Genomic DNA, 15,210 nt, shown 5'->3' on the forward strand with positions numbered 1-15,210 from the left:
CAAGAGCGTCGTTTCAAGAGGTTTTAGAGCTTTACTTTACAACAACCAATTGCTGCAATTCTCCATATCTGTAAGTTCTTACTCTTCTTGTACGCATCCATATCTTTTGTCTCTCCTTTTACCAATTTATTCCCTTTTTGAAAAAAAAAAAAAAAAAACCACATCAAATCGATTTTTTTCTTATTCCTTAATTAATTTTCCTTTCATTTATTTTCTTCAGTTTTAATTGATAGCTAATCTTTGCTCTTATATGGTTAATTCCTTACCATTTGGATAAGAAAATGTCTAATCTATTGGTGATGCACTTATATACCAAACACCATAACTACCAAAGCTTGAGGAGAGTAGTCATCATCCAATGAAAAGAGTGATTCTACATCCGAGAAAGGAGTGTCATCTACATGGATCTGGGCTTGTTCAAGAAGCTTTGCTACTTTCTCCTTTTTTGGGCAATTTTTTGCAAAATGTCCTAGTCGTCTGCAAAATAACTACTAATTAACATGAACTACATAATTTTTTTCTTTCTTTAGAAATTTTATAGACAGAAAAAATTTGACAAAATTTTTCATACTTGTTGATGTGGCAGATTAATAGTGATAAGTAAAAGAGTGGTGTTAGTGGTAGACTTAGATGAGAACTAGTAAAAATTTGCTAAATATTGAACTCTTATTATTATTCTATTTTTTTTTTAGAAGTGCAACATTCACAATATTTTTTACAACAAATCATAGGTTTTAAGTTGCTTTTGTTTTCTATTTGAAAATATAACTATACTTATTTTTTTTTTCCATCAATAACAAGCTATAACAACCTACTACTTAGCATTAATTGTAAAAGTATTGTGAAAAATATTGTAGACATTGCATTTTTCTCTCTTTTTTATTTATTTTTCATCTGGTAAAAAAAATATTATTTTATTTATTGATTATAAATAACCCTATTGGTTAAAATTTGGGAGCCTTTTTTTTACTTGGGGCGTTAGGCGACCGCATCTCTTGTTCTACCATTCAACCGGCCTTGTGTAATATATACAAACAAAACATACATTAAAAAGAATTTAGAAAGAAATAGAAATCTATAGAATTTTAAAATTACATTTGTTGTTTAGAGAGAAATTCCTTATTATATATGTTGATTACGATAAACAGTTACACTGTCATTTTAATCTCTCATAATTATCTTTCATTTCGTTTTACATAGTTGAAAAATTTTTCTCACTTTCATGCCTACTTTGTTTAAACAATTGATTTGTTGATTCAATCTCTTTGATTCCAATGCTAAAAATGCCCATTCATAAATTTATTAGTAGAATAGTCCTAATTGTTTATGATTATGCTTTCTTTAAAACACGAAAAGCCCACTTCCTATTTTTGAATTTAACGACTCTTTACGTTAAACAGCACCATTTTGTAATTTAATGGCACGACAAGTCGACATTGTTTTGCCATTAAAGAAGAGCAAGCAACACACTTTCATTAATTTGATACTATGTCAATGGGTCATTGGATCCATGTTATTTGTAAATTCAGTTGGTTCTATTAGCTAGAGCAACAATGGCTAGTTTGACATTTGGTTAGTTAAGTAGATCAGTTTAGGCAGTTGTAAATTAATTTCTAGCTAATCACATATCCTCTCTCTCTCTCTCTCATATTAAAATCATATTGTGTCATTTAAAAAAAAATTAATTTTTTACTTTTTCAGCTTCTCTGAATAATACTTATTTTCTTGTCCAACCTGGAAAAAAGTAATTACCATATATAAATTTTAAAAATATTATGATTTTTTTATCTTTAAAAAATATTTGTGATCACCCAAAAATTTTTTAGGACCAACATAATTAGAAAACAATTAATTGAATTTAGAAAAAGATCTCTAAATAAATTTTAAGTAATGCTACAACTACAAATTATTTTACAGCATTTTTAAAAACTGTTCTTATAAGTTTTCATTTAGACCCATTATTACATTACTTTTTCATTTATCAATAATAATTCACTATATCAGCAATTTATAAAAAAATTTGTAAAAAAGTTTGTATCTCTAACATTATTTATAAATTTTTTACTAGCAATAAACAAGTTAAAACAAAATATTTAGTTCACGAATCTCACAAGTAAACAAGAAATTTATATAAAAAAATTGTTAGAATAAAATGAAACGATATTGTTAGGTTCTAAATGTTTAGAACAATTGGCAAATCGTGAACACAAACTTGTCTAGATATAGATCTTAGAGTCTATAGGTTTTATTAGACAATGCTCAAGGTGATTCAAGAACATACAAGCTGTAGGAAGAAGACTTCATATTTTGCCTGGTTCGATCGATCGAAGAACAGACTCGATTAACCGAAAATCATATCTGCAAAATTTTAAGTCGACCCAAACAGCAGCTTAAGCCCATTAAGGATTAGAGTTTCAGATCTACTTCTTCCACTATATAAAGGAAACCCTAAGCCACATTTTTGAGACTGAAAAGAGAGAGATTAGAGTGCCTCTTGTGCCTCTTTTGGTTTTAGGGTTTTGTACACAAACCTCTCTAAAGTCTTGGTTGCTTGAGAGTTGTATTGTTGCTCATATTGTTATTTGTGTAAATCTCTTGTGAGATCTAGAGGAGCTTTCCTTTACACAAACTTAGGGTTTTCAATGATGAGATATTATCTACACCTTGATGATCAATTTAGTTGCTGCCATTGGAGTTTAAAGAAATACAAGCAGGTATGCTTGTATCTGGTGGTGAATCCAAGAAAGAAGAAGTCCGTGAATTCAAAGCTTGCACGTGGTTGTGTCAGTAAGTTCTACTGATAGATAGCAATAAGAAGTCGAGCGTGGGGGCTTGTAAATCTTATTGTACGAACTTTGATTCTTTCAAGATAGTGGATTCAGATTTACCTTGAGGATAGCTAGGTTAAATCCTCCCTAGGTTTTTACCGGTTTGGTTTCTTGGGTGATCATATCTTTATGTCATTTATCTTTCTGCTGTTATGTATGATATGATTGTTGTGATTGTGATAACTTAGATTTGTTAAATTGGACTAAGTAACAACTTGGCTAATTACCTAGGTTAATCCAATTGTGTTCTTAAGGGGTCTAAAAACTATCAGATATAACATGAAAATGAGGATAAAAAATAATTATAATGATGTTCAAATAGATTGTAATATAAAAATTCTCAGTAAGAACATCAAAATATTAAGAAAAATAAATTTTAAATAAAAAATTATTAATATTTAATTGACATTTAAATACTAAATATATATATATATATATAATTCCTTTAAAAATATCACCTTTGGCCCCAAATAGCTTGAGCTAGCCTGTATATAGCATTAAACAAATCACCATTATCCCAACGAGTGACTTTTTTTTTTAATTTAATCACTGTCACGTAGTCACATAATTGCTTTGAATAATAGTCAATGAATTATTTCTTAAAGTGTTATATTATTATTATTATTATTATTATTTATAGGATCCAAAAGATAAGTTGCTATGACTAATAGCAACTTAGTCATAGCAACTTATCTTTTACTAAGTCGCTATTACTTAGCAACTAAGTAATATTACTTAGTATGTGTTTGGATTGTGCGTCTACGTTTTCTATTTCACGTTTCTTTTTTTTTCTTTTTTTTTTTAGCGCATGAACAGTAAAATCATATTGATTTACTGTGCAGGAGACAATTATCACTGTTCACACATTGTAGCAGCACTGTTCATGCATTTAAAAATATTAAAAATGGGTCCCACGGTACTATTCACACATTTAAAAATTATTTTGCTACAGTGTTTTCAGTTTTAGCAAAAATAAGTTGTATCCAAACGGATTTGCTAAGCAATAGCAACTTAGTAAAAGATAAGTTGCTATTACTTAGTCATAGCAACTTATGACTAATTCATAGCGACTTAGTAAAAGATAAGTTGCCATGACTAAGTTGCTATTACTTAGTCATAGCAACTTAGTAAAAGATAAGTTGCTATGACTAAGAGTTAGTTTGGATACAATTTATTTTTGTTGAAACTAAAAACTGAAAACTAAAAACTGAAAACACTGTAGTAAAATAATTTTTAAATGTGTAAATAGTACTGTGGGACCTATTTTTAATATTTTTAAATACATGAACAGTGCTACTACATTGCGTGAACAATGATAATTGTCTCTGCACAGTAAATCCATATGATTTTACTGTTCATGCGCTGAAAAAAAAAAGAAGGAAACGTGAAATAGAAAACGTAAACGCACAATCCAAACACATTCTAATACTAGTAGTTTTCCTCTTCAATTTTTGTCTCACTATTTCTTCTCTTCTCAAACGGAGCTCACGGAAAGTTTTGTACCACCAATTGTTCAAGCTTATTTGTCTCCTCGATCTTGACAACGTGATCCGCATACTCAAGGTCCTATCTTTTCTCTTATTCAATGCTTTGTGTGAATTCTTTGGTTTTTATTATTTTGAATTGATATTTAGTTTGCGATTCAATTTATATTTGGATGATGACAAAGATATTATCCTGGGTTTTGTGTTTCACTTTTGTTTTATAGTATTAGTATTTGAAATTCTCGTCTCATACCCACTGCGATTGTTAAATTACAAACGTTCTTCTCTTAATACTGTTTTGTGAAAAGTTACCTGTATATAGGATCAAGAGGATTGATGCTTAAAGAAATCATTAAAAACACAGAGGATGCTTTTGTATTTATTTAACGTTAGTTAATTAAATTTCTGCAAAAGTAATAATCATAATAACGGGAGTTAAATAATTTTCAGTTTGAGATTCCTGGAAAGGGCGAAAATGGCCAACTGGCCTTAAAATCGTAACTATCTAGTTAGTAGGCGTTGTTTAGAAACATATTTTGTTTATAGCATCTTGAGTCTTAAAGGGTCGATTTTGGTCTTCAAAATCGAGTCTTTAAGGCTCGATTTGTAGCTTGGACTAACTCTGATGTGGCAGAAATGCCACATGGCATTTACATGGAAATCGAGTCTCTAAGACTCGATTTCTAAGCCCTATATACATCACTCAGACCAAACCAAACACCAGAGCATCAGAGGAAAAACCCAGAGAAAAGAAAAAAGAAAAAAGAAAAGAAAACCAGAAACAGAGAGGGAGAGAAGATCGAGATCGGTGACCCAAGCGCGCGTGGCATGACCAAAAACTGACCAGCGACCCAAGCGGCTTGGGGCTCGCGCCGGCCAGCGTCGAGCGCGGCCAGGGGCTCGCGCGCGAGCCTGGGTCGCGTGCCAGGGGCTCGCGCGCGACGCTGGCCAGCGCAAGCCCCAGGACGCGCCGGTGAGGTTCTCTGTTTCTCTCCCTCTGATCTGATCTGACTGTGTGTTTCTCTTTCTCTCCCTCTGATCTGATCTGATCTGCGTAGTGACTTAGAGTTTTTTTTTAAAAAATTTTGGGTTTGAAATCGAGTATTAGAGACTCGATTTCCAGGTGGACATCCATGTGGACAAAGTGATCAGAACTGGTCTAAACATACAAATCGAGCCTCAAAGAGTCGATTTTGAAGCCCAAAATCGACTCTTTAAGACTCGAGATGCTATAAACAAAATATGTTTCTAAACAGCGCCTACTAACTAGATAGTTATGATTTTAAGGCCAGTTGGCCATTTTCGCCCCTGGAAAGAGAGGGAGTCTTCCACATCCACTTTGTTAAAAAAAATAAACAAAAAGAAAAAGAAAAAAATGTAGACTGCACTGAAAACAATGCTCGGATCACCACAAAATTCATAAGAATTTACAATACCCAATTTCACTACTACCCTTCACTTGGGCCTATCACTATTAATTAATTATTTTTTTTTAAATGGCCCATGTGCAAGGTTTTTTTTTTGAGGAAAGGCCCATGTGCAAGGTAGTTGGCAAATTGAGCGTAATTGTAAGATTGTTGTGAATTTTGTGGTGACATTAGTTTTAGTAATGCCTCCCTCCTCTCTCTCACAAACTCGCAAATAAAAGAAAGAATGATGATCATTCATTTATTAAACAATAAATTATATAATAGGAATTGAATTATGTGTTATTTCTACTTTCTAAGAGATAGTGATAGGCCCGTTATCTCTTAGAATAGTGAGCTTTACAATCACTGCTGCAAATTCATTTCTCATATTTGTAAGTTTTCACTTTTCACACATGTCCATCTCTTTTATTTAATACTTTCACTCAAAGAAATGAAAAGTTTAAATTATAAGGAAATGATATAATATTTAATAATTTAACCATATACTTCTAACAAAATTTATTATTGATAATGTTCGTGTTATATTTGTAGTAGAAACAGGAGCAAGAATAGTAAGTATAAGATACAATCACTTATAATCAAGTTAGTAGGTTGTTGATATTTCTTAAACTTTGCTAACCACTTCACACAAAATTAGAAAAAAAATATGATGAATAAAGAACACGTGTGTTACAAGAATATGCGTGCACAAACACATATAAGGCAAGAAATTAATTTTAAATAGAAATGAAAGAGCAAGTTCGCTTAAAGCATTAGTCCCTTATTTTTCAATTTGGCCTTAATATATTGTTTATGAAAAGATTGTTTTCTTAAATGATTTAAAGTGCATCATTTGGATAAAAGAAAATTAAAATAATTATGCACTGCTTATGTCCTTTCTTTAGCAACTTCACACACTGCTTATACTAAAGTAATTAGTGGATGTATTATTAGTAGTAAAGTTTCCAGACTCCACCAAAGCATTTATCTATGTCACATATGATGGCATATGGATTTTGAATAGATAGAAAGAAAGCAAAATGAATAGAGCTTTGTAGTTTGTCAAAAATAATATAAATAAATAGGACTTTATAGCTAGCCACCTTGAAGTTTCCCTTTCTCTTCATTTCCACCACGTAGAATGTGTAGGAGTAATTGTCATCAAATTTCCAATCAAATTTCCACCAATGTTTTACAATATTTTTATAACAAATTCTAGGTGACAAGTTGTTACTTGCCGTTACTAGTTGGAAAAAAAAAAAAAAAAAAAAAATTCAATGATGGATTTAGATTAAAAACCCGTAACAACTTGCCACCTAAAATTTATTGTGAAAAAGTTGCATGTGGACGTTGCACTTCTCAAAGTACTTATCCCAAAAAATAAAAAAGTTTCCTCTAGACTAAAGCAAGTAAAAAAGTGGATAAAAAAAGAAAAACAAAGTGTAAACAAAACTTTAGATTAGTTACCAGGAACTTACTCTTTTGTCTCTTTTCTTTTCTTAGTGGGGGAGTACATTACTTGCATCCCATGTACCACGCCTAAAGAAACCAAAAAAGAAAAGTCAAGAGTAAATGCATTAAGAAGACTGTGGTAGTAAGGATAAAAGAAAAGGTTGGAATAAAAAAATAAAAAAAATAAAAGGTTGGAATCGTTTTCCTCATACAAAGGTGAGAGTAAGTACAATAACAAATACTACAAAAGAAGAAATTCTTCTATTAGAACTGTACGCTTGAGCATTGTTTCAAGAGGTTTTAGAGCTTTACATCAACCAATTGCTGCAATTCTTCTTGCACGCATTTATGTCATTTGTTTCTCTCATTTCACTTCCTTCTTGAAATTAAAAAAAAAAAAAAAAAAAAAAAAAAATCCAAATCAAATCGTTTTTTCATCTTTCTTACTCTATTTTCCATTTAATTTTTTTTTTTCCTTCAGCTTTAATTGATACCTAATCTAATGGAGATGCTCTTAATATGGTTTTTTTCTGGGAAGAAGAAGATGCTCTTATATGGTTAATTCCTTACAATTTGCGTGAGAAAATGCCTTATTTATTGGAGATGCTCTTATATATTAGGAAAAATTAATTCCTTGCATTATGGAGTGGTTGGTTATATAGTAAGAAATAATACTTTTTTTTTTTTTTTGGTATATAAATTAAAATGAGGAAGTTACTAATAGAGAAAGGGTTCTCAACCACAAATCAATAATTTTTTCTCTCAACGGAATACATTCCCAAAGTAGAATTACGTACCAAACATAATCCTAGTGGATGTGTAAGTTTCCAGTGAAGCATTTATGCTGTTCACATTACATTTGGTATCCAAAGAGATAGAACAAAGCAATATAAGTAGAACTCGGGTTTTACTCTAGAAAACTTTTTATAGAAACTTAAAAGTAACTCATTCTATTCTCAAAAAAAAAAAAATAACTCATTTTTTTATGGAAAATGATTTGCTGCAAACTAAGTTGCAGCAACTTCTGCAAAAATGCATACATGTCAATGACTTAAATAGACACATGTTCAATCTTATATTTAAATGAAAACTTCCTTGACAAGATTGAATTTTTTACCAAATGGCCACTTGGCATGTGTGCATTTTGCAGGAGTTATTACAATTTAGTTTGTAACAAATCAATGCTCTTTTTTTATTACAGCCTTTTTCAATTTTTTATAAAAAGTTTCCTAAAATTGATAATTAAGGTATGATATTCTTATATGGTCCTTGCCTAGGTTAATCACATCATAATGGCATATCAGAAAAAATGAAGAAATCATGCGCTGCTTGTACCCCTTCTTCAGCATTTATGCATATCACATCATAATGGCATCTGAATTCTGAACAGATAGAATGAAAGCAATATGAAAAGAAGTTAAGTTAGTCAAAAAGAATAAAAGATAGGGCATTACAACTGGAAACAGGAAGTTTCTCTTTCTCCAATTTCTTCTAGTATAAACTTTTTCTAGCATCAGATATCCACTCGATCGCATTGTTTCGAGAGATTTTACAGCTTTATAATCCTCATTGTAATTCACCAAATCTGCAAGTTCTCACTTCTGTTTCGTGCTTCCATATCTTTTATTTCTTTCTTTTCCTATTTCCTAATTTATTTTCCTTATAATTTGATCTTCAGTTTTAATTGAGTGTAGCTTTTATCTAAATTGTGATTGAAAATTTATCAGGATATTTTCAATGGCTTCCATGAACAACGAAAGAGCCTCATCATCTTCCTCTTCCACCCATCGATTGACATACGAAGTATTCCTCAATTTTAGAGGTGAGGACACCCGGAATAGTTTTACGAGCCATTTATATACTGCGTTGGATCAAAAGGGCATTTACACCTTTATAGATGATGAAAAACTTGAAAGAGGAGAATCAATTTCACCTACACTCATGAAAGCAATAAAAGAATCGAGGGTTGGTATTGTCATTCTCTCAAAAAATTATGCATCTTCAACGTGGTGCCTAGAGGAACTTGAAGAGATTATTGGATGCATAACCAAGACAGGAATGACAGTTTTACCTATTTTTTATTGTGTGGACCCATCTGATGTACGAAAGCAGATAGGAACTTTCAAACAAGCTTTTGATGAACATGAACTACGTTTCAAGGAGAACATAGAGAAGGTGCAGAAATGGAGAGCTATTTTGAAAGAAGTGGCCAATACCTCAGGATGGCATTTACCAAAAAGGTAATTTAATTTAAAATATTATTATTTATATAAAATTTAGCTGCTTTGGATAGTTTTAGTTATTGCCAGTCAAGTTCAAGATTTTTCAAAAATTACCAACTTGGTCCCTAATTATTGTGAGAAAGGGGAAAATGACTCACTAATTAGGGTCCAAGTTGGATTTACCAATTTAGAGACCAAGTTAGTCAATTTTGAAAATCTTGAATCTGAATGGCATTAATAAATTTAATAATGTAATCTATACCCTGGAGGAACAAATCTTTCCCTAATCAGGTATTGTCCGCATTGGGATGGGCAGGGTCAACCCTTGCTCCCACCTGTACGGATTTGCTCAATCCCACATCGGGGAGAGACACCTCCCACCCTTGCCTTACAAGCACTTGGCCGAAGGAAGGGTGTACCGTAGTGCTTATAAGGCAAGGGTGGGAGGCATCTCTCCCCAATGTGGGATTGAGCAAATTCGTGTAGGTGGGAGTAAGGGTTGACTCTGCCCATCCCATAGCGGACAATACCTGATTAGGGAAAGATTTGTTCCTCCCATACCTGTTAAGACAAACTTTTATTACATAGTATAAAATGTAATTTATACTAATATAAAAACAAAATATGATATGATGGTTATTCTTTCTTCTTCTTTTTTTCTTTTTCTTTTTTGATAGGGATGTTTTAATATTTTAATTACCAAAAAAGTTATCATTAAATAGTTAAAAGGTAAGATGACAAAATTTGAGGTACAAAATATGATAAAAATTTACTTTTAAAAAAAAATCAAAAAGAGACTATGATGAGCTTAAACTTATAAAAATAAGAGAGAGAGAGAGAGAGAGAGAGAGAGAGAGAGAGAGAGAGAGAGAGAGAGAGAGAGAGAGAGAGAGAGAGAGAGAGAGAGAGAGAGAGAGAGAGAGAGAGATGTGTTAAAAACACAAGAGCAGTTCAGATCCCCAAATCAAAAATTATGGCTCGATTAATATTAGTCTAACTTATATTAAGTGCAGAATAGAGTAAATGCGAGCAGATAAATAATATAACTACTCTAAGTCATAATCAATAAAACATAGCAGTAAAATGAAAGCTAAAAGAGTAGAGAAGAAGAATGCAAACACAAGATAACATGCTGATGTGTTATCGAAGAGGAAACTGAAGTACTTGGCGTAAAACCTCTCTGCCGCCCTCCAAGCGATAAATCGATCCACTAAACAATTAGTTGGGATACACGAATAACAAGAGACTCTCCAAGCCTAATCTACCCAATACACCTAAGCCCTCCAAGCTCCTACTCCAACAAAACTTCTCGAAATCATGTCTTGTCTATCTCTCTGGACCCCGCAATATGCCCAATTGCACCCGCCAAAGCTTGACTTCTTCCAATGCTTTCCAATAGCACCAAAACCTCACTTGACACTTAGAATGGGTGTGATAAGTGTTTGGGCTATCAACCTCTCAAGGATATGGAAATGGAGAGGTAGGAGTTGAGGAAAAACCACAATGGATTGTGTAGAGAAATGTGGGCATAACAATCTCTAACTCTCAAGGTTTGTGGTTAGGGTTTTCTCTCAGAAGCACTACTCAACATCCGTGGGTAATGAGGGTATATATAGTGTGGGTAAAAAAAATGTGTATCAGATATGACAGTTCAGCAAAATAGAATGTTTCGCGGGTATCTTGCGGGAAGGCCTTAGCCGCGAGACACTTGCGAAAACCAGCTGTCTCCATCCTGTCCTGGCTCTTCGCATTCTAGTCATGTGCGAAGCACATGCTTCACTTCGTGGGAAGCTTACTCATGAGCTACCTCGAAACCTACTTCAGTCTTCAATTGCCTTTAGTCTTCACACTCTCTCTCTCTATCACACACAACCCTTACAAATAAAACCCACATAAAATATAGGGTACATAAAATTGAACAAAATTACAATCAAACTTGGCACGGAATTAAAGCCAACATAAACTAGTTGTAAATTACAACTTTACACACAGACAGAGAGAGAGAGAGAGAGAGAGAGAGAGAGAGAGGAACAATCTTAAATATTGAAAGGTGGGAGGAAAACAAAAAGAGTGATCATGAAGAGATGGTTATCTTTTAAATCAAAACTTCTTATTGATTTTAGTGGTGAAAAATAAAAGTGACATTAGTTGTTGGTTCATGTGAAAGTATATTTATAAAAAAAAAAATTTGGAATAAGTTATGTTCATAGCAAAGTTTTGTGATTACCATTGTGCAAAAATAACATTAATAACTTGCCAATAGCCCACACAATGCGATCTCTCAAAATAATAATAATAATAATAATAATTTCCTTTTATCATTTATTTTAACTAACTGGTTTCCGGCTAAGCAACTGATGAAAAAATGAAAAATGAGAAAAAAAAATGGCCAATACCTCAGGATGGCATTTACCAAAAAGGTAATTTAATTCAAAATATTAATATTTAAATAAAATTTAGCTGCTTTGGACAATTTTAGTTAAGGCCAGTCAGGTTCAAGATTTTTCAAAACTTACCAACTTGGTCCCTAATTATTGTGAGAAAGGAGAAAATGAGTAACAGATTAGGATTCAAATTGGATTTACTAATTTAGAGACCAAGTTAGTCAATTTTGAAAAATCTTGAATCTGACTGGCATTAATAAAGCTAATAATGTAATCTATACCTTGCTAAGACAAACTTTTATTACATAGTATAAAATGTAATTTATACTAATATAAAAACAAAATATGATATGATGGTTTAATCATTTAATTACCAAAAAAGTTATCATTAAATAGTTAAAAGGTAAGATGACAAAATTTGAGTTACAAAATATGATAAATTTACTTTAAAAAAAAAAAAATCAAAAATAGACTATGATGAGCTTAAACTTATAGACATAAAAAGATACAATATATATATATATATAGAGAGAGAGAGAGAGAGAGGAACAATCTTAAATGTTGAAAGGTGGGAGGAAAACAGAAAGAGTGATGAAGAGATGGTTATCTTTTAAATCAAAACTTCTTTTTGATTTTAGTGGTGAAAAATAAAAGTGACTTTAGTTGTTGGTTCATGTGAAAGTATATTTTTATAATTAAAAAAAAAAAAATTGTGGAATAAGTAATGTTCATAGCAAAGTTGTGCAATTACCATTGTGCAAAAATAACATTAATAACTTGCCAATAACCCACACAATGCGATCTCTCAAAATAATAATAATAATAATAATAATTTTCTTTTATCATTTATTTTAACTAACTGGTTTCCGGCTAAGCAACTGAAGAAAAAATGAAAAAGTATTATTAAAAAAAAAAAAAAAAAAAAAAAAAAAAAAAAAAAAAGTAGACAATCTCAAGTTTTGCCCTTACAGGCTTACAATCAGAAATGACTTCTCGCTTACATTTTATTGAATCTATTAACTGACATGGAACAAGCACATGTTAGACGCTTTGACAATAGAGTTTGATTATATTACGAAAATTATATTAAACCAGGTCAATATTTTTAGCCTATTTATATTGTCCACATGACATAGGGAGATAAATAAAAAATAAACAACAGGACATCCATTGGACCCAATCACAACCTCTAGAAACTATATATTTGCCTGGTGGACAATATATAATGAAACTCAATACGAATACAAAATTATGTGAAAGTAGATCTTGTATTACAAGGTCAAGATATTGGGAAGTAGGAAAACCAAAAACGTTTCATATGAAACTATATCTATTATCTAAAGAGGCAAAACAAAATATTAATTGAAGGTGTAAGATCTAGTAACCTTCAAATGCAATTATCTATGGAAATTTATAAATGAGTCAAGGAGAGATTCTTAATTGTATTGTTAAAATGAACTATAACAAAATACTTATATGGGTAGTTCTTTAGAGTTTTGCTTGAAGCATTCAATTAAATTTATACGTCCCAATTTCAGTGTGAACCTACTAAACTGAATGCCATACATCTACTAATTTTTCTTTTGGATCCTGTCATGGTAGGTCAAACTCACTGCCTATTGTTCTTTTTTCTTTGCAGCACTGAAACAAAAGTTATACAAGAAATTGTGCAAGAGATAGTTAATAAATTGAGTTCTACATATATAGTAGATACCAAGGGACTAATTGGAATAAATTGCCGAGGTGAGGAATTGATGCCACTTTTAGATTTAGAGTCAAACACTGTTCGCATTATAGGAATTTGGGGGATGGGAGGAATGGGCAAGACAACTCTTGCTAGAGTTGTTTATGGTATGATTTCCGATCAATTTGAGGCTTGTAGTTTTATTGCTAATGTTAGGGAGGATTCTGAGAAAAAGAGTTTACTTTGGTTACAACAAAAAATTTTGAAAGAGCTTATGATGGGCAGTGATATGAATATACCAGATATTGACAGCGGCATTCTCATGATCAAGAAGTGGTTACGTTACAAAAAGATTCTTCTTGTTCTCGATGATGTAAATAAATTAGACCAATTAAACAAAATAGCTAGGGAGAATGATTGGTTTGGTCCAGGTAGTAGGATTATCATAACAACAAGGGATGAGCATTTGTTAAGGACACGTAAAGTAGATGTAATATATGAGGCTAAAGGATTGAATGATGTTGAAGCCTTTCATCTTTTTAATTTGAAAGCTTTTGGAGATGAGCATCCTATTGCAGATTATCTAGAGTTGTCCAAAGCCTTTGTACACTATGCTAATGGCCTTCCCTTAGCCATTGAGATTTTAGGTTCCTTTTTGTTCAGCAAAGGTAAAGATGAATGGAAAAGTGCATTAGATAGGCTAAAAGAATATCCTGAAAGAGAAATTCTAAATGTGCTTCAAATAAGCTATGATGGACTACAAGAAACAGAGAAGGAAATTTTCCTGAATATTTCATGTTTCTTTAATCACATGAATGAAGAAACTATCATAGAAATATTAGATTATCTTGAGCTTTACCCTAAAATTGGATTAAGGGTTCTTATTGATAAATCTCTCATCAAATTGCAAGAAAATCAATTGTGGATGCATGATTTACTACAAGACATGGGTAAGGACATAGTTCATCAAGAGTGCCGTGAAGATCCTGGGAAGCGTAGTAGACTGTGGTTATATAAGGACATTGATGACGTGCTGACAAAAAATACGGTATGATGTTATTTAAAGAACCTGAGCAAATACTTTATTGTATTCTTCAATTTTCTTTTGGGATCAAAAGAGTTTAAATTATAATAGCTCTAATAATCAAGCATTTTATACCAATCCCTTTTTTTCTAATTATTAGGGGACAAAGGAAATTCAAGGCATAGTGCTAGAGTTGCTTGAACAACAAGAAATGGTCAAATGGAATCCTGAAGCCTTCTCAAAGATGCAATATCTGAAATTTCTCAAAATTGATAGTGTTCACCTTATGCACGACCTCAAACATCTTCCTAATAGTTTAAGATTTCTTGATTGGAGTGGGTACTCTTCGAAATCTTTGCCATCAAGCTTCCAATCAAATAAACTTGTAAAACTTCGCTTGAGAAATAGCTACATTGAACGACTATGGAAAGGAGCAAAGGTAATTTAGGAACCCTTACACAGTTTTTTTTTTTTTTTTTTTTTTTAATTTATAATTTCATTAAACTCTAATAATTTGTAGAAATAATTTTTTTTTGGGGGGGGGGGGGGGGGGGGGGGGGGGGGGGGGTGCTTTTACCTTTTATCAGTCTTTTGGGAGGTTGAAATTCATCGAATTGAATGGGTCTCAAAAACTTATTGAAAGCCCAGACATCACCGAAGCCTTAGTTCTTGAGAAATTGGATCTTGAAGATTGTATCAATTTATGTGAGATTCATCCATCTA

At 32.0% G+C, this 15,210-nt stretch overlaps 1 protein-coding gene across 1 annotated transcript; it reads left to right on the forward strand.

Annotated features, from left to right (window-relative positions):
* Positions 1–4,301: 4,301 nt before the first annotated feature.
* Positions 4,302–14,935, forward strand: LOC115961073 (TMV resistance protein N-like). Its single transcript, XM_031080117.1, has 4 exons — positions 4,302–4,391; positions 8,901–9,413; positions 13,419–14,511; positions 14,648–14,935. Exons 2-4 carry the CDS (start codon positions 8,911–8,913, stop codon positions 14,933–14,935), a joined length of 1,884 nt encoding a protein of 627 aa, XP_030935977.1. The 5' UTR covers positions 4,302–4,391; positions 8,901–8,910.
* The last annotated feature ends 275 nt before the right edge of the window (positions 14,936–15,210 follow it).

This window comes from Quercus lobata, chromosome 9, assembly GCF_001633185.2.
Source record: "Quercus lobata isolate SW786 chromosome 9, ValleyOak3.0 Primary Assembly, whole genome shotgun sequence".
Classification (NCBI taxonomy): domain Eukaryota; kingdom Viridiplantae; phylum Streptophyta; class Magnoliopsida; order Fagales; family Fagaceae; genus Quercus; species Quercus lobata.

Coding starts and splice junctions, on each gene's coding strand:
- LOC115961073 (XM_031080117.1), top strand. CDS start 8,911: ATGGCTTCCATGAACAACGAAAGAGCCTCATCATCTTCCTCTTCCACC. Junction 9,414..13,418: donor GGATGGCATTTACCAAAAAG/GTAATTTAATTT, acceptor TTTTCTTTGCAG/CACTGAAACAAAAGTTATAC. Junction 14,512..14,647: donor ACGTGCTGACAAAAAATACG/GTATGATGTTAT, acceptor TCTAATTATTAG/GGGACAAAGGAAATTCAAGG.